General features: G+C 39.3%; 1 protein-coding gene across 1 annotated transcript in view; it reads left to right on the forward strand.

Annotated features, from left to right (window-relative positions):
- The window catches only part of ERCC6 (excision repair cross-complementation group 6), a 50313-nt gene extending 36031 nt beyond the window's left edge, over positions 1-14282 (forward strand). The window contains exons 11-21 of the mRNA XM_009320248.1: positions 1231-1347; positions 2770-2865; positions 4399-4617; positions 5387-5497; positions 5933-6052; positions 7124-7218; positions 9113-9258; positions 9341-10072; positions 10683-10884; positions 11204-11282; positions 11728-14282. Of these exons, the coding sequence (XP_009318523.1) occupies positions 1231-1347; positions 2770-2865; positions 4399-4617; positions 5387-5497; positions 5933-6052; positions 7124-7218; positions 9113-9258; positions 9341-10072; positions 10683-10884; positions 11204-11282; positions 11728-12156 (2346 nt within the window). The 3' untranslated portion in view covers positions 12157-14282. The remainder of the gene's footprint in view (positions 1-1230; positions 1348-2769; positions 2866-4398; positions 4618-5386; positions 5498-5932; positions 6053-7123; positions 7219-9112; positions 9259-9340; positions 10073-10682; positions 10885-11203; positions 11283-11727) is intronic.
- Positions 14283-20558: the final 6276 nt, after the last annotated feature.

Below are 20558 nucleotides of genomic sequence, written 5' to 3' on the forward strand. Positions count from 1 at the left end.
TGTTTTACTGCTGCATGTGTGAAAAGAACTGTTCAACTGAATGAGACCATTTCATTTATACAGGGGTATAGCTTATACGCAAGATTTTCTTGTCAAAAGCCCTAAAGGTTAAATCATTAGAAGTATTCTTTGATGCAAAGATAAGCAAATTGGGGTGGGAGGTGACTGATCTTGTATTCTGATGTATTTAAATAGAACTTCCCTGTCTTATACCAAGCTTCAGCAAATTATGCAACAGAGGAATCCTTAAATCCAAACTGAAAACTGTTTTCTTTTAAAAAAGTAGGTATTGGAAGTCTGAAAGTAGATAAACTATTTAATTTTGAAAGCAAAAATTATTTGGAATATTATTTTGAATAAGTATGTCTATTAATCTTTGTAGTTGTGGTTCTCAGTATTTATGACTACTTAAACATTTTTCAGATTAGCTGATAGATAAATTGCCTGCATAACAGTCTGCAGACTAAGTTTCATATAAATGCTAATAAACTTGTATCCTTTTAAATATGCTTTGTAATGTTTTGCACACATACATTTCTAAAGTTTTATTTTCTTTAAGTACTTCCCTTGTCTAAAGCTTAGTAATTTACTAAATTAGACAGCCAATTTGTTTTTTACATATCAATAATTTATTATATTCTTTGTTTTGCTTTAAGAGAAATGAAGGTATCTTTAGCCATTATGTACAGTTAATACCCATCTTACACATCCATTACCCTTTATAGAACCATATGCTCCATTTAAGGCCAGAGTGACCTTTAGTTTCTGTGATCATGGGGATTTTCTTGTACCGATTTTTTTAATAGTCTCAAGCGGGCACTAATCTTCACTTATTGTCTCGTAACCACCATTGCTGCAGGCTTCTTTTTTGATCTTCAGTATATGTATTAGCAGTTTTTCATGAGGATTTTGGTTCTGGGCAAGTTTATACTCACTTCTTGGATTGGTTTCTAAAAGAAATATCTCATTTCTGGTCTCTTTTAAAGTCCACTAAATTAGGAAAGATAAATTAGTGGTATCTGAGGAAGACTTACTTATTCAATGCTGTTGTTGCTAACGTGAATTTTATTGCAATTCATGCTGTGTTGAATATGTAACTGTAGATCCACATAAATCATAAACCATTTCATTTTATTAGGATTTTCCTGTTACTAATTATGGCATTTTGTTTGTTGCTAAAATTAATATCAAGAACCAAAATACAATTTTTACTTTTTCTTCCTTTTTCAGGTAAAAACGGCATACAAATGTGCCTGTGTGTTACGGGACACCATAAACCCCTACTTGCTGCGAAGAATGAAGGCTGATGTAAAAATGAGCCTTTCACTTCCAGATAAAAACGAACAGGTTTGCTTATCTTTACTATTAGATCTGAGCCCTCTCCCTCCCCAAAATCCAATCTTTCATGGACATTTGGAAATAATTTGTGCTAATAGCAGATGAAACGCTGTTTTAACTAAAGATAAGCTGTAGAGCTTTCAAGGTGCATATTCTTTTCACCTGTGTATTAAATGGTCATAGTCTTGCAGGGTCTATACAAGTACACTCTCATCTGAAAAACAAAGGATATACGAAGTGTAGTCAGGTCTGCTCAATCCTGTCCTCCTAGGTCACAGGTGCATACAAATGAGTTGTCTGTGGGGTGTTTCCTATGGTGCATCTCTCGGACACTTTAACATTGTTTCCTGCCGTAAAAAGGTTAATTTGGGCAGCAAATAGTAGAGAAATACTTGATGGCAGTTGTTCATATTGCAAGTCAGCTGGGCCTGTACAATCTAATAAATTTCCAGAATATTAGCCTTTTGATCTAAAACTTGTTTGCTCTACAAAGCGGTGGGATGTTTTTTAGGAAACATTTTGATTCAAAGTAGAGGAGGTTGAAAGGATTATTTAAACAATTGAAATTCCTACAAATATTGACTTGTAGTAATTATTAGATTCTTCTGCCACTCAGGTTTCAGTGCTTCAGGCTTTCTTGTCCTCTCCTCATTCTTTTCCTTCCTGTCTGCTCCCTCTAAAAGAGAAGTAGACGTGCTAGTCTTTGTAAGACAGTGCTGAAAGGTACATAATAAATGAGTAGGCCATACTCAGTTTCTGCTGTGCAGTCTAATGATTTTTTTTTTTAATCAAATCTTGAATTTCTATATACTTTAAAGAGTCTGGGCTACTTACTCTAAAGAATGCAATCATAAACAGATTAAACAAATTTGATTCTTTTTCTTGTCAATCACAGGGCACTACATAAGTTCGACTTAGAGCATAATGTTGGGTGCCTTGCAGAATGCGAGGAAGTTATTTTGTTCCATTTTAGCCCATCAGACCATCTGAAAAATCATTATATGCTCACACTCAAAGGCTAATGACAGAACCTCCCATGAGGTACTAGGAATTTGCAAGTTGTAAGGGACATAATAGGCACACAATGGAAAGCATTTCCTATAAACATAGCTTTGAGAGAATGCTAACACTGCACAGTTACCTCATTAAAACTGGAAAATGGCAGCACTTCCAAAATTAAAGCAATTTGAGGTGAAAAAATAACCACTGGGAAAGGGCACAGAAAAACTCATGAAACCCATCTTAATGATTATGTTCATTCTCTAAAAATTCTAAGTTTTTTTATTTCTAATGATTTCTATGCAGTATCTTTTAAATTAGTATTTCAGTATGTCAGACATCTGTGAAGCTTCATTGTAGCACATTGTAAAACTTCACTCTATTTGGAGTTTACAGGTTGGGCTTGAGCGGTTCGTTTGTTTGTTTTGGTAGGTCCTCTTTTGCCGTTTGACAGATGAGCAGTGTCAAGTCTATCAAAATTTCATCAACTCTAAAGAAGTTTACCAGATCCTCAATGGAGACATGCAGGTTGGCATTAATTAAGGTTAATGGCAGGTAGAGTTTGATGAATGTCATGGACTGACCTTCCCATTCTTCTAGCTGGTTCTGAGCAGAGAGGGAAGCAAACACACTGATCTCAGTTCTGCTTTTGTGGGTGTCTGCTTTTTTTTCTCAGAAATGTTCCATGGAATACGTAGAGTTAGTGATCCATATGTAGTGGCATGACCAGATAAAACTAGGAATGGAATGGGCTTTGCAGTATGTTTGTGATCTTGGGAACAAATTATGGCTTGTTGGATGACCTGCTGTAGGTAACTGTATGCATGCTTTTAACCAATTGCAAAAATGAAGCAAAGGAAAAGAGTAATTTGTCCTGAGATTACAGTTCAGGTATAACTTCATGATGCAACAGTTGATGATTTCACAGTCTTAACATACAGCAGAGCAAATAGCAAGCATCCTTGTTATTACTAGTCACTTCAACATCTTTTGCCTCCATCCTCACAACGTAAGTGTTGAAATTGCTGTGGCCAGGATGACAGCAGTAATTGAAATACAGTTTCAAATGCCTACTGTTGCTTGTGTAAAAAGTCGCTATTCCCTGTGACTCCTACATTGCACGCATCTGGTCCGTTTGACTTTTTTATGCACGCAGTGGACGTTTTTCACTCCCGTTTTAGCTGCAGGATACAGATCTATTGTTTGTAAGAGGAGAAGTAATATGTCTTGGTTCTAATGTGTAATTTACCATGTTTCCTTGTCTTGTCAACTGTGAAATCCCTTCTCCCCTCACCCCCAGTGGCTCCAGTTAGTTGTATGGTCAGTACAGCCATGTATATTGCAGTGCCATACAAAGCAGATGTTGACCTTAACCACTGTTTTGACTTTTTTATTTTTCCAGATCTCGCAAAGCTATAGTGGCCAAGTTTTTTCAAGTGCCTAGCCATTTTAGTTATCCCAATGAAAATTATTTTATATCAGAAAAATAAGTAACACTTGTAATATTATTGAATGAATAACTGAACAGAACCTCCTAACATGGCATCAAAAGTGCTAATTTTCAGCTTCATATGTTTGTTCAAATACGTTTACTCATCTATTCTTTGTTACCGTGCATTCTGGTGGGTATACTTGCTATCCTCAAGGTCTGTCTTAAGTTACCTGCTAACATTGTGGGGGTTGGAAAGAAGGACACAATTTCAAGTAACAAACTTGGTGGAATTTTTCCTTTTGAGTACGAAAAATCTGACTGGGAGTTACAGCTAGGGACTGCTTTTGCTAATGTGGAAATTGTTGCAGAATTCTCTTAACATTGTCACCAGAATAGGCTCACAAGAACATAAAATTTCATTGACCTTCTCTTGTACTGATTTTTCCTAAAACTTTCCATGAAACGAGTATTAGCGTCCATTGGCTTCTCTAAAGAGCAAACCACTATTAAAAACAAACTTCTTGGTGATTACTGGATTAATCCATTGCTGTTTATTTTTCTCAACCGCAACCCATATAGATACAGTATTTATCAAGAAAATAAAAATATTTTTCTCCTGTGTTCTTTAGATTTTCTCAGGACTAGTAGCTTTGAGAAAGATTTGCAACCACCCTGACCTCTTCTCTGGTGGTCCCAGGAATTTGAAGGGTGTACCAAATGCTGAAGTGGAGGAAGCAGATCAGTTTGGATATTGGAAACGTTCTGGAAAAATGATAGTGGTAGAATCCTTGCTGAAAATATGGCACAAGCAAGGTCACAGAGTGTTGTTTTTTACTCAGTCAAGACAGGTAAGATGAGCTCATTGTTTTTAGTTTTAGTTATTAGTTAAACTAAAAAAGTGCATGTGCGTGTCCCAACAAGACTTGTAATTAGAACCACTTTCATAGTGTCCTTCTCAGAAAATTAACATCTTACTGAAAAAAATACTAAAATGACTAATGTCTTTGGAATAATTGGAGACCAGTTCCCAAGCTCAGTAAGCTTTACTGGAATGACAGAGTGTTGTGGCAGTGTTGCCCAAATTCAATATACTGGGCCAAAGCTTGTATCAATTGTACCCGTATAATACCAGGCTGAAGCAGTGGTGAATGTATTTATTGTCCCTACTGTGTAGTTTCAGGATAGAATTGGTAGTCAGTTTGCTCACTCTGTTTAGTGCATGTGCACATCTAATCCTCAGAATTACGTGCTTTTGGCCAGTAGCACAGACAGTGACCTTCATTTGTTTTCCCTATATATTCATGATTTTGTCTTGCTTCCGTGGATTCCCTTGGAATGCTGCACCATTTACCTGGTTAATTGTCTTGAGACCATGGCTCTGGACTTCTCAAACCAAGCACAAACATTCCACTTGTGCATTCAGCAGTGAAATAGCTACTCCCCCCCCCAATTACTTAAGTTAATGAATTTTCTGCTCATTTAAGATTCGAAAGTTTTTGGTCGTCATCTTGTTTGTTTGATTGGCACTGCAGTTAGTACCAGAAATTCTTATGGCTTGATCAGACAGTCGCTCAGTCTTCACGTCTGGATTTCATTAAATTTTTTCCATCACAACAGATGCTGCACATACTTGAAGACTTTGTGAGACACAGAAACTATTCCTACCTCAGGATGGATGGCACCACAACAATAGCTTCCAGACAGCCCCTTATAACAAGATATAATGAGGTGAGATGTTGCATCCCACACACTAATGCCTATTAGTGAGTATGGTTGAGCTCTTGCATTCCTTTTTGGTCTGTTTTTAACCATACTACTTCAGGTTTGAGACACAAAACTGAGGAGTTCAGTCAAATGAAACCACTTTCTTTGTGAGAGGGGAAAAAAGTCATCACTTTTTTCACACTTAAGTTGGATTTTCTGCTAAGAATAAAAACACAGTTGAAAAGGGGGAAAAGAAATTTTATTGGACAACAGTAAATGAAATTTAGATCAAACTACTTTTATTTTTCAAAAGAGATATTAGGCAAACAAGCAAATGTATTCCTTCTCTTGGCTCCCTTTGCATCTGTGCAAATAACTGATAGTTTTTTTTATTTCCTGGATTCTTTTATCTTGCACTTTGGTAATTCTTGCTTTAGTAAATTCTCTCTTGTGTTATAGGACAAATCCATATTTATTTTTCTTCTAACAACTCGTGTTGGTGGCATTGGAGTTAACTTGACTGGTGCTGACAGGGTTATTATTTATGATCCTGACTGGAATCCCAGTACAGACACACAGGTGAGTTTGGTTCATTACATTCCATTTACCAGCTTAAGTTGAAATAAAACTGAAGATGGAATGACATTTATCTCCTCAAATAGTGTTAAAGCACTATGTTGCTCTTCCCTAAGTTGCTGTTCCCAGCAATGGTCGCTTAGGGTGCAGTTCCACGTTATGATTACTCTTGTGGCAAAGCCAATTTAAGTGGTTCCCACCACATCCCCTTCACGCTGTTATACCTTACCACTCTTCAATATTGTCGATTCATATAGTCTGTTTAGAGTGTAGCCAAACAAACAGTTGAAATGGCCTGGGTTTTTTTAAATAAACAAACAAACTAGATGTTTCTGAAGGCAGAGTACAGCTGTGCAAACTCTTGAACAGGCATGACTGTTCATGGTGGCAATGCAGGGTAAGAAAAGGAGAACAAGTGTTGCTTAAATTGGCTTTGTCACTAAATAATGATATGTAGCTATGCCCTTAGAAGCTGCTGTTAAGCCAATACTTAAAGAAGTTTTTCTTTATCTGATGGTGTGATGAGACTCTGGTTTATCAGATCCCTTAACAGTATATGGGGCTTACATGTTTGAGAGGAAAAAACTATTTTTGATGGAAATCCTACATAGCTCTGAGATCTGCAAGTGTGTAGTCTGACCGAGAGTGGTCTGTTTTAGTGGTTGGTTCAAGGTGTTTGTAGGAAAGCTTCCAGTTAAGAAAAAGAAGAAAAGTTCAAAGGAAATTTGTGTATTAAAGCTCTATTGTGAAATAGATCCCTTTTGAAATAAGTCTATATAGAGTATATATCCTAGATACGAGTTCTAATTGTAACATAATTTATTTTTTGAGATTTTTTGCATAGATTTCGTGGTACAGTTGGAGACTTGTCTTTTTACATATGTAAACTTTCTAAATTGTTTTCCTCTCCTGCCAAGTTAGTTGTCCTAAGGCTGTAGAAATACCACAGCTATGTAACTTCTTGAACTATTTGTTAAATGTCTGAACTAGGTTTGAAACAGTGGTATCGATAGCTCTCTGTCAAACACATGTCTAAGAGGCTAATGTCTGGTAACCAAACCTTTTGTGTTTCAGGCTCGGGAACGTGCTTGGAGAATAGGCCAAAAGAAACAGGTGACTGTATATAGGCTTCTCACTGCGGGTACTATTGAAGAGAAGATATACCACAGGTCAGTGAGAACGATTCCTTGGATACAGCCGTATGCTCAAGAAAATGTTTGCAGCAAATCTGTGGTGGTGTAACAGTGACATACCTGTGCATGTGGATACATGGCTTGTAACCCCCAACCTTGGTCACGATGGACACGTCACGGAAAACTTTTAAAAATTTCTGCTGAGAAATGGGCCTTCTTCTAATATTAGACTCCCAGCTGCAGGGCTGTGCTGCTGCCTCTCTGGCTCCAAGACCCACATGCTAAATATACCTCATCAATCTGTTCCAGCAGCTGTGTCCAGCACATCCAGAATTCACTGTAAATGAGAGAGTATGAGGCATAGACAGGAAAAAATGAGCCCCTTACTCAGAACATGAGACTCAATAAGCCTGAAATGCAAATTGAAATCAACAAGTTCTGTATATTGTCCTTAGGATGTATAAAGATGTATGTGGTACATACATCCATTTACTACTCTGCAAACCCAATTTGATTTTATTCCCAAATCATTCCAAAGTGGGAGAATTAAATCCCAAGAACCACCAGTCATTTTCATGTTATTTATTCCAAAATGTAGCTAAAGCCTTAAAATGCTTGTATTTCGAAATCAATGACATCTTTTTGGTTTGCTTTCCCATTCAGCTTTCTCAGTAGTTAGCTTCACTCACATGAATTCCAAATGAATGTACACGGGAATCCTCTGCCTAGGCATTACTCTTTAGAACTGGAATATCCTCTTTGAAAACGCAGGTGAATGAAAAGCTCTAAACAATGAAATACCTACACTTACTGAGTGCCTTTTTTAATCTGTTTTACCACAGGGACACAAAGCATCCGCTGTTGGTTGGCTTGCGTCCCTCTGGCGTACTTCTGTTTGAACAACACTGACCACATGAAGGAAGTGGGCTCTAAGGGTCAGGATAGCCATCAGGAATTCATTTATTTCCAGAACAGTGCAATAGACTTTGAACTTTAAGCAAGTTGTCTTTTCGCTTTGCCTGTGTTTTCTTCCCCGCACGTATGTGATCATCCTTGCAGGAAGCTATGAAGCTCAGTTAATTCTTAAAAACTTTAGTGTCTTCTGATGGGTGCACTACAGTAGCTGGCACCTATGTTTAAACTTAGTTTTTGCCAATTGCATTTAAAAATAGCTTCCCTGCTTAATGCCAGCAGAGCCAAAACCATGATAAAAACACTTCTTGAGATCTGATTTCCAGCTTTATTTAGGGGTGTATTTTTTGTACAGGAAAATAGTGCCTAGAACTTGCAATCAAAAGCTATGTAGTACAAACATGGCATAGAAGTAGATTTACCCATACTAGAAGAGTTTTTGCAGCTTAGTTCTCCCTCAGATGTGTTCCTTTCAGTCCTCTGCAGGTGGGCTCTTTTTTCCCTTCCTCTAAACCACGTCTGATTTACCTTTTCAGTGGTTGTCATCCAGTCATCACCATCAGACTGAGCTACTCTGCTGCTTTTGATTCCTCCAACCAATTGAACCATTAAAACGTTGTCATTTTAACAAGCTCTTGTTTTTCTTTCAGGAGCTTTTTGATAGTTTTACTGTAATATATGCAAGCTTTTCAATTTTAATGGACAAAAAAAATTCTAGCTGTGAAGTTATTTATTGCTTAGTTAAGAGATGCCTCATAGGATGTTTCAGGATGGTGGTTACCTGTTGTGTTATGGGGTTGTTGCAAAACAATAAATCCCTGTGTTTAACAATTTAGTTGGTTGTTTGAAAGTTACTAACTCAAAATTGTCTTCTGGAAACTGACATCATCTTCCCACTGCTTAATTGTTCTGCAGGGTAACATTTGTGCTTATACAGTTTTCTGTTTAAGTACTGTATTCAGTACTTAAACATAGCTAGACATTGTTTCATGCACAAAGTACTTTTTTTCTTTTTCAGACAAATCTTCAAACAGTTTTTAACGAACAGAGTGCTGAAAGACCCTAAGCAGAGGCGCTTTTTCAAATCCAATGACCTTTATGAACTTTTTACTCTGAGCAGCCCAGATGTGTCTCAGGGGACAGAAACAAGTGCAATTTTTGCAGGTACACATTTATTTCTATTTGTACAAAAGAAAAAATGTTTGAAGTGTTTGATAAATGGATACTAATTTCATTCATCCCTCAGGTACTGGTTCAGATGTTCAAGTCCCAAAACACCAATTGAAACGGAAACTTGAAAAGCCACCTGATAATGACACTTCTAAAGGTGATCTCCATCTTACAGAAAGCAGCTCACCAAAGTACAGCAAGTCATCCAATTCCTACTCAACCACCCACATGACAAATTCTTCTTCTAAAGCAATAGAGACAAGTGAGGAAACCAAAGGAAATTTGGAAGCCTTTGACCAAAATAGCTATGCAAAAGAAAATGCACAAGCTGCTACTGATATAAATTCACTGAATAAAAGCAAGGAGGAAAGCTTGGAAAGAGCTGACAAATCTATGTCCCAGTCATTGCTAGGTGATGCGGGGTCTTCAGAGAATGCCAAATGTCTGAACACCGTGGTGGCTGATGAAGTACATGGAGCAGCTAATGCAAATGTCAAGGGAGATTTTAGCCTTATATGTGGTGCAGCTGGCTTTTGGGAAAAGCAGGTTGCTAAAACTGAAGATGGGCAATTAGATAATAGTCATTATAAACGTACCTCAAAAACAAAGCACAGGGTGGATATTCTGTCACATGAGAGCCACAAAGATAAATCTAAAAAGAAACATCACAAAGATGCCAAATTTGAAGGAGAGCGCGTTCCTCATCTTGTGAAACAAAAGCGATACAGAAGGGAGAACAGTGAAGAGAAGGAGGAAGACTCAAAGAAAAATGATGATTACGTCTTGGAGAAACTTTTCAAAAAATCAGGTAACCGTTGTTATTTGGCTGCTCAACAGTGTCAGACTATTTAAACAGAGGTATATAAAACTTATGCAAGTGAGGGAAGGAGCAGTTCTGTTACTCTAATGGTTAGAGAAACGTGTTTTATCTATTCTGTTACTGTAGTGAAACATTAAAATGTTCATCGTTGAAATGCTCTGGTTATGAATGTGCTCATTACCTTGGCACAAACATTTCAGAGAGATCCGCAGCCTTCCAGAAACGCTTCTGGATATAGAAGTAATGCAGTGTTTCTTCTGGAAATAAGGATGTAACCAACCTTCATTTACACAAGGGTTTCACTTCTGTCTGTCCTGTCCGTAACAATAGAAATGATGGATTTACCCACATAATTGCCAAGTCTGTTGTGAATAATGATCTCATCAGCACACCAGAAGTGGCTTGCTGTCAAATTGATTGCTTAACTGATAGAAGGGGGTTCTCTTGTTAGAAACGACTATACTGAAGTGCTGAATATAATCAACCTGAAAAAGGAAGAATGTGATTGTGGCATTCACTTAAATGGTGAATATTTAATTTTACAGATAACCATGTAAATTAACAGATGTCCTCCTTCACCTTTTCTTCTGTTTTTTAGGGGTACACAGTGTTATGAAGCATGATGCTATTATGGAAGCTTCCAGTGCAGATCACGTGCTGGTGGAAGCAGAAGCAAACAGAGTGGCTCAGGATGCCTTAAGAGCCTTAAAAGTCTCTCGACAGCGATGTTTAGGAGCTGCTTCTGGTGTGCCAACCTGGACAGGCATGAGTGGTCTTTCAGGTGCACCATCAGGAATAAAGTAAGTTCAATTCTCACACTGCTTTTCCAAAAATAAAAGAGTTCCTTAAGATGCTATGGATTTCTCTTTTTTTTTTTGCACTTGGTATTTGCAGTAACATGTATCAAAGTGGAGTTTCATGTTTTATATTTAATAAAGACATGAAGGCATATTATAAGCCTAGAAGGTCCATTCTGAAGTACAAAGAAAGCATTATTGTTGCACAGCAGAGGAGAGAGTTTGGCAGAGGGCTCTTGAGAACCCTAAAACTTTGGCTAAAACTATCCTAATCATTTTGGGAAGGATGTTTTATGGAGTTAATTCTTTTGTGGGTTTTTAGAAGTCGATTTGGTCAAAAAAGAAACCCCATGCTGCTTTCTTCACATTCCACTTGTGTATCACCTGCAAAGAAGTGCAAGGTAAGAGACACAAGCTAATGTTTCTCTTCTAATAGCTGATATATGTGAAATGTTCTGATTTATGCAATAAATCTGATTTATACTGTAGATGTGTCTCATACCCATTTGTCATATGATTATGTAGAATTCTAGAATTTTTAGTCACCCATGAATTTGATTTTTCATGTTTTGATGTAGCATCTTGATGAAGTGTAATTAGATACAGCAGTCACAAATTGCAGCATGGTCTGGTTTATCTGTCTCAAGACCAGCAATGCTTTTCTTTCGCTTCCTAAGTTCTAACGTTGAGACCAGAACATATTACCTCTTTATTGTGTATTTCAGATGACTAGCTTCTGAGTGTTCATGTTTGTTATTTAAGTCTAAACAGCAGGCAGATTTTGTTCAACAGATTCTGTGGATCTCAAAATCTGACTTTCTCCATGGTCTGTATGTTTATTTGCAGGATGCAGATACAATACAGAAAGAAAATGTAAAGAAGTGTAGTTCCAATGGGCACTTTGATGGAAAATCTGGAGAATCATCATCCGGTGCGCTAGACTCTTCCTCTTTATTAGCTAAGATGAGGGCAAGAAACCACCTTATTTTACCACAACAGACAGGGAATGAGGGAGATGAGAATCATCAGCAAGCACCCACCCCAGCCCCAGGTTCAACAGAATACGATGAACTGCTCGTGGATATGCGTAACTTCATAGCGTTCCAGGCCCGCGTGAACGGCGAGGCTAGCACTCAGGAGCTACTGCAGGAATTTGAGTCCAAACTGCCTGTGGCACAGTCCTGCGTCTTTAGAGAACTTCTCCGCAATCTCTGCACCTTCCATAGGAGCCCGAATGGTGAAGGTGTCTGGAGGCTGAAGCCAGAATTCCGCTGACCTTTGTCAAGGGAAGGCACCTGTCTGTGTGCTTGGCCACCACCCTTCTTTCAAGGACTTACTGTTTCTCTTTTAAAATGAGGAATTATTTTGTATTTATGATTTAATAATTGACTTGAGCAGTCAGCAGTTGCCTGACTGCAACCATAAGCAGTGCTTGTTGCAGGCTCAGAGCTAACTTAATTTCTGATTTACACTATTTATATGAAAGTGCCATCTACCTCATAGATGAAACAATACAAAATATCAGCACCTTTTCTTTAAAAGAAATCTTAACATAGATGGGATGAATAATACATACTGACTTTTTATTGCAATAAGAACCATGGATGTTGCTGTGGGTTGTAAGACTTTTATTTGATTTCTGTGAAATTCCAAGAACTTCCTCAATTTTCTGTATGTTACTTGAATTGTCATGGGGCACGCAGTGTACCATCAAAAAAAAAAAAGAGGAGGAGGAGATGATAGTGGTCAGCATGAGAGATTCACTTGTACCGACACGTGCATCAAAATCATTGTATGATACTTTCATCAGTAGTGAGAATTTTGTTTTAATATCGGTGCTTTCATTGTTGCCAGCATCTAGCATATGCAGTGTAACTTACATCACTGATTAACTTGGGAAATAATTCTGCTGCCATGGTGGTTTAATCACAAAAAAATGGAAAGCCTGGCAGAATGTTGAGATGACGGACAGTTGATAATTATGGAAAACGTGTTCTATCACGGAAGACCCATTTACACCATAATGGTCAATTCGGCTACAGTCCCATACACCACTGGCAATTGCTTGGTATGCTATTTCTTACCACTGAGGTGACAGTAAGTGTTATGTTTGTCACAGGTTGTGGACTGATAATTGAAATGCCATGAAATGTTCATGGGTCTCACTGTAATTTATGTCAAAAACTTCCCAGTTCCCTGTTAGCACTTAGAATTTTATGCCTTGACAAACACTGAGGTGTTAGTTGGCAGAGGGGGAATGGTTTCACTGTATTTTACTAAACATAATCACTTTTGGCCAGAGACATAATTGGAGCTTATACAGAAGTTACAGGTCATACCTATTCTGTAGATAGAGAAAATCTCAGTCTTCCTGACAGTCAGACAAGTTCTAATACCCATTTTCTTCCAAGGAAGGAAGGAAGGATTGGATTATTTGTAGCAAACCCACGTACTACATTGGGTCTGTCTTCAAGGTACTACTGTGCTACATAAGGAAATCTTAAGGGGGGAAAAATGGATAGATTTTGAGAAGAAAACCATATTCTTGCAGCAACGTTAAATTACTGTATGGCTTAAACTAGGAGCAGTTAAATATGCCTAATGTCCTTCCTATCCCTAAGCTATTGAGAAAAGGGAAAGCTGAGCTACTTCTAGATTTTTTTTGTTCCGTGTGACGGTATCTTGTTTACTTCAAGTGGAAGTACAAATATTGAAAGATGAATGGTGAAGCAAGAACACAAACTGTTACTTTGTTCTCGTAAAGAAAGCCTTCAAGATACTTCAGTGGCTTTTCCTCTTGTTTTTGCTCGGTGCTAAAGGATCTGTAGAGATTTGTAAAAAGTGGTGCCCCGCTGTTTCAGTAACTGGTCAGTTGGCTTTTCACAGGCTGGAGTTGGAGAGGGCAGACAGTCCAAGAATCTGTCTCTTTTCTTCATGGCATTTGAAGGTGGGACTGTTGCACCTTTTCCTGACGTCTCTTTTTCTGATCCCATTTATATTCACTTACATTCCCTCTTTCAGGAGAAGGATGAAACCAGGAATCTACACTGCAATTACAAAACACTTCAAAAATTGCAGATCTGTTGGTATGACTTAAAATGGATCAGTAAAAGAGTAAAGACAAACCAATTTTGCTGTTCTCTCCAAAGCTATAGGGAATTTTAATTGGGTCTGGGTGTCATGCCCCCACGTATCCCTATGCCCCAGGAACAAACCAGGAATTCAGCTGTCAGCAAAGCTGCTGTTGCCACCTTAGCTGTCAGTTCTGGTGTCCTGTTTTGTTTACTGCTTCCAATCTTAAAGACATAGTTCCTGTAGTAAGGAAAGTTTGCAGCTTCTTGCTGATCTGTTAATATGAATGGACTTGCATGTGCTTTTTATAAATCCTTGGCTTTTATGGACTTATTAAAAAAGCAAAACCAGAAGTCTCTTCTAGAAGTCTTCTTTGGGGGCAGGGGAAAGAATGGGGTGGGGGAGCCATTTTTGCTGTATAGTGTGGCTCTGACTAAATGATTCAGGTTGTCTTTAAGTACATTTCCATTTTTCATACAACTTCAAATTATGCATCCTAGCAACTAGATTTTTTTCCCAGTACTAGCTTTTGTTTAAAATGTTTAAGAGACTGAATGAATGTTAGTATAATACTCAAGAAAATATTTTTAAGTATTTCACCTCAAAAGTGTATGTGATTAAAGATCTACAGGCTGATTTACAGGTAAAAGTTGTTCTGGAATATAATATAGCTGCTATACATTTTAAAGGAGAAGAGTTATTTCAGAATAATCCTACTTTTATTCCACAAAGCATTATCTGATTTCTTGTTTGTTTAGCTTTACCTGTGTAAAGTGAATTCCTTTCACATCTTCAAAGAATATCTGAAACAATTCCTGACTACTGATATTGCATAGTCAAACATGTTTACCATTAAATAGCTTATGGATATGTAATATTTTTAAAAGCTTGTATTTTAGCCTTCTCAGTTTTCAAGTATTCAATGCTGCAGTTGGTAGTTGCTGCTTTATTTGTGCATGATTCCAAAAATCACTCACGTGGAATACTTGTGTTTTTATAATTTGTTTTCTTACCTCAGTAAGAAGGGGATAAATAACGCTCAAAATACTACAGATGTTAATTTAGGACTCAAGTTGACAAAAATCATTAAATCTTATTAAGGAAAGACATTTCAGCATGAAACAGTGAGTATAATCTTAAAATTAAAAAAAAAAAGTATACCACAAGGAACTACTGAAAATTTCTTTCCTGTAAAGATGCTAAAAGCTGAGCACCATGCTACTCCAAAAATGTCAGGCCAGTGTAGATGATGTGGCCTACTACCCACACAGTTCAGTGGACAAATGCAGTTGAACAAAAATTGAGAAAGCTAAATAGCAAAAACTTGGGATTGTTCTGTAAGTGGTTATGGGGACTGTGTACACCGTTTGGGTAAAACGTGCTGCACTGGTACCTTAGCAGCAGAAGTTAAAACTTAACCATAATTGTTCCTTCTGGTTTCAAACCATATTTGTGAAGGGGGAGGTAAAAAAACCTCTTGCTTTGTTTATTAAGATGTTTCCCTTCCTCCCCCATCCTGTCCTCCTTTTACATTCTTCCAGGTGTTTATTCTCCTGTGTTCATCTTGAGGGCGCTCACAAGGCAGGTGCGGGACAACCAGGGCATCAGGCCCAGCCAACACGGGTTCATGAAAGGCAGGTCCTGCTTGACCAACCTGATCTCCTTCTATGACCAGGTGACCCGCCTAGTGGACGAGGGAAAGGCTGTGGATGTGGTCTACCTGGACTTCAGTAAGGCCTTTGACAGCATTTCCCACAGCGTTCTCCTGGAGAAACTGGCTGCTCATGGCTTGGACAGGCATACTCTTCACTGGATAAAAAACTGACTGGATGGCTGGGCCCAAAGAGTGGTGGTGAATGGAGTTCAATCCAGTTGGTGGCCGGTCACGAGCGGTGTTCCCCAGGGGGCTCAGTATTGGGGCCAGTTCTGTTCAATATCTTTATCAATGACCTGGATGAGGGGATTGAGTGCACCCTCAGTAAGTTTGCAGATGACACGAAGTTGGGCGGCAGTGTTGATCTGCTCGAGGGTAGGAAGGCTCTGCAGAGGGACCTGGACAGGCTGGATCAATGGGCTGAGGCCAACTGTATGAGGGTCAACAAGGCCAAGTGCCGGGTCCTGCACTTCAGCCACAACAACCCCATGCAGCGCTACAGGCTTGGGGAAGAGTGGCTGGAAAGCTGCCTGTCGGAAAAGGACCTGGGGGTGTTGGTTGACAGCCGGCTGAACATGAGCCGGCAGTGTGCCCAGGTGGCCAAGAAGGCCAACGGCATCCTGGCCTGTATCAGAAATAGTGTGGCCAGCAGGAGCAGGGAAGTGATCGTGCCCCTGTACTCGGCACTGGTGAGGCCGCACCTCGAGTACTGTGTTCAGTTTTGGGCCCCTCACTACAAGAAGGATGTTGAGATGTTGGAACGTGTCCAGAGAAGGGCAATGAGGCTGGTGAAGGGTCTGGAGAACAAGTCTTATGAGGAGCGGCTGAGGGAGCTGGGGTTGTTTAGCCTGGAGAAAAGGAGGCTGAGGGGAGACCTCATCGCTCTCTACAACTACCTGAAAGGAGGTTGTAGCGAGGTGGGTGTTGGTCTCTTCTCCCAAGTAACTGGCGATAGGACGAGAGGAAATGGCCTCAAGTTGCTCCAGGGGAGGTTTAGATTGGATGTGAGGAAAAATGTCTGTACTGAAAGAGTGGTTAAACATTGGAAGAGGCTGCCCAGGGAAGTGGTTGAGTCACCATCCCTGGAAGTATTTAAAAGACGGGTAGATGAGGCGCTTAGGGACGTGGTTTAGTGGACATGGTGGTGTTGGGTTGATGGTTGGACTCGATGATCTTAGACGTCTCTTCCAACCTTAATGATTCTATGATTCTATGATTCTGCTGAACACTTAAGTCTTGTATAGCCAACCCGCTCATGTCTGGTCTAAGAACTAAACTCTGACCTAGAGAAAAGAGATTCTGCTAAAGGTTGTAGGCATTTGACTCTTCTGAACAATAACGACCCACCACAAAAGAAATGTTAGCAAGATGCTGAATGGATAGATTGATAGAAATGGTGATTAAAAATTGAGAGGTATATTTTTAAATCCGTAACTTCATACTGTGGCTCAGCCTCTTCTCAAAGGGCTACACCATGTGGAGAATTGAGTCTACTACAGCTAATAAATGTTATCCTCCCAAATAAAGCTGTAGAGAATTGCACTTTTACATCCGTAAGTTTTGGCTTCAGATGATAGTCACTTATAGACGGTTGTACTCAAGTCATAAGGTCAACTTCGCTTTTGATTCCAAGATTGCTAAACTTGGCTAATTTTGACTGTCTTCTAGTAGTGCAATTCTCTGCCTTTCAAGAAGCTACAACAGAAGGGGCAAGACTTTCAGAAGGACTTGGTGGGCTTTTTGTTGTTGTTCATACAATCCTGCAGCACTTCCCTTCTTTGAGCTACTGAGTCATTAGGACTAAGAAGTTTCCAGTTCCTCAGCTGTTGTAAATGCAGCTCCACTGGCATGGGTGGGCTGATGCTGTTCCTCGAGGACCTAGCCTTCTGATACTAGCCTTCATCAGAGCCAAAAAGTGTGTTATTTGGGATGCTGCTCGTGATTGAAACAGCCACAGAATGTTAGCCTTTCTCCAGTTTCTGTGTGCTTATTGATACTGCTGTATGGAAAGGACAATTAGAGGTGAGTTGCGTTCCTGAAAAGGAACGCAAACCTGTTGCACAGGTTTTTGGCTGATTTGCACAAAGAATGATCTTGTGGCGTCCATTTTTGGCTGAACTCCAGATACAGTTTGAGATGCACTTTTCAAAAATCATGGAGGTAGGTGATGGCAATGATTTTAGGAGCCATCTGAAGAGACCTTTGTGTCTTGATTCCCCAGCTGAAGTTATGTTTGAAGTGCACTTGGTTATACTGATGTTAGTCTGCAATTGAATCAGGGCTTTTTTGCTCATCTACCAATTAACTCAGTTAATACTGCCAGGACCCGTAATGCCCCATCATGAGTATGTAAAGAAAAAGCTCTTCACAGAGGGAGGTTGTTTTGCATTTGCTAAGTCTAAACAGATAGACAAATTCTGTTCAGTAAACAACAATACCACTGTGTAACTGAAAATGAGAGGGGAATCCTCGTAACAGCATTGGTGGGGAAGGAGGGAATTTTCCAATAGATTTTAAAATGTTACACATTGACATCTATCAAAAAAAAAAAAAATCCACATGTAATGATATACCATACTTTCTCAGTGACAAAGATATCCAGGCAGGCATCACATAACTAGAAAAAGCAGTGTGAAAGTTATTGTTACAGGACGCATCCTTCAGAGAAAGCTGTCACAGGAAGCAGTAATTTAAGCAATTAATTTGACAAAACAGTCTTGGAGAAAAGATTAACTTGACTAAAGCTCTTTCAAAAAGGTAACACTTTTCTCCAACATAAAATAATTTTATTTTTAAAAGAAGGAACTGGGTAGATGAATAATAAAACTGGTGGGATAATGCCTGACTTGCATTCTTTTTGCATACTGCTGGGATTCCTATGTCAAATCTAGTAATAACAGTTTAAGCAGTTTTCTCTTGGAGGGAGGAGGTGTTGAGGAACAGCCATATCTCAGTGGTTCAGCAAGGAAGGACGATGCAGTGTCTCTTGTGCTGGTGGTGGCTGTGCTTTCTCAAATGATACATAAAGATGATGAAAAGATTAGCTGTGAAGAGACCCCATAGCAGCTTTATCCAAACTTGGCTTACTCCCAATGTATGGACCAAGAAATTACTTAAACCGTGAGGAAAAATTAGGAAGGAATTAAGTTAGGTAGCATAGTCACTGAGATGGTTTAAAATGTGGAATAATCTACCTGTTTGGTCTTTTAGGAGCAGGGAGATCTGGATTCTCCTACTACAAACCTCTGGGTGACTTTGGGTGCGGTACTATACTGTCTGCTTGCATTGGTTTCCCCGTCTGACGCATGCAGTCTTTCGGGGAAGGTAAGAAATCTTTCAAGTCCTTTGGAAGTGCTTCAGGAAATGACAGCACAGTACAAAGAAGTCCTGGTTGGAAAAATAGAGGTAACATGGCATTTTACTGTCTAGATCATTAATTCAGCAGCTGTAGTTTACACAAAACTATCATACAAAATTGCTGAGAGTCCAGTTTTTGAAGGGCTTGAGTAGGGCACATGTCTTGGAGTCAGGATGTGCTGGCAAGTCTGCACTTGGGAGTTTATCTCCTCTGGGAGAGGTATTTATATAGTAGATACATGGTAAAAACACTCTCTGCTACTTAAGGCCATTTATAACTTCCCTGTTCCAACATTCAAGCTAAATGCTGAATACACGCTTACCAACTCAATGGCTCTCTCCATCTACCCAGCCCTCAAGGGGCTATTCTAGGTTCTGGGGTGATGTCAACACTCCTACTTCACACGATATCGCTGATGTGGTACAGTCCTGTACCTTCAGCTGAGACTTGGAAGATGAAGCTTTCCTCAGTAATTCTTAAGTTTTGTTGGTGACCCTGGTTTTGCTGCCTCTACTATCATTAACAGTAAAGAGAAGTCTGACATCTTTCACGCAAGGGTCGTTCCTCTCTTCTTTTTTAAATGGGTCTAAGACAGCTGCTATGAAGTGAGTGAAACACCTTGTGTTCTTGCTCCCTGCCTGCAAAAGCCACAGTGTCTTTGCTGTGCAGTGCATCATTGCTGCGTTCAGGGAGCAGAAAACTACTCTCTTTCTTCCAGAAAGATCTGTTGTGAGTCACTAAGCTAGGAACTACAGAACCTGCACAGAGTGTGTATGGAAAAGTGTCAGGCAGCTGTGCTGAGAAAGACGCAACTTCCAGCCTGCTCTATCCACTAGTTTCTTATTGTTTGTGCTAACAGGAAATCAATGGGAGAAGGGAGAGTATGTTCTGAGCTGAGCTCTTCATTTCTGAACGGCAGGGTTGGACTTGCATTTAAGTCCCACCTTGCTAAGGTTCTGAAATGCACAATGAAGGCTCCCAAGTAAATTTTGCTGTGCCCACTCATGATACCATGCGATAACCATGCTTTTTCAATATTGCTGTCCCATATTAATTACAATGGCATTAAAGATGATATGGCAGGCCACATAATCAATCCCACCGTTCTTACCCATAAGCTATACCTGAAAGCCAGGTGATTTTGAACTCTTCAGACCCTCCAAGCTGTTCATCCAGTCATTTGAGAGAGGGAGAAGGAAAAGCAATGCCAATGCTGAACTCTTTAGAGAATCCACCTAAAATTTTAAGTCGTTAACTATCTATCATAGTTCCCTACAGATTCCCTGCTTTTCCTGGGCTCCCAAAGCCACACTGCTCACAACACGTAAATTGAGAGAACCTATTTTTATTGTACAGAACAGGGAGGTTGAAGCCTTGCACTAATTGCAAACCAGTACATAGTATCATCAGCGGAGCTATGACCAACTCCAGCATAAGGCTTACATAAGCGGTGAGTCATACAGTCTTACGAAAGAATAGGGAGCGAGGTTTTCATTATGTTGTTTGCCTAATCAGAAATATGAAAATAAAAGAACACAGCACTCAGTGGGTTACGTTTGGCTAACTGTAGGCTGGAATTTCTGCAGTCGTACT

Source organism: Pygoscelis adeliae, unplaced genomic scaffold (genome assembly GCF_000699105.1).
Source record: "Pygoscelis adeliae isolate BGI_AS28 unplaced genomic scaffold, ASM69910v1 Scaffold190, whole genome shotgun sequence".
In the NCBI taxonomy this organism is placed as follows: domain Eukaryota; kingdom Metazoa; phylum Chordata; class Aves; order Sphenisciformes; family Spheniscidae; genus Pygoscelis; species Pygoscelis adeliae.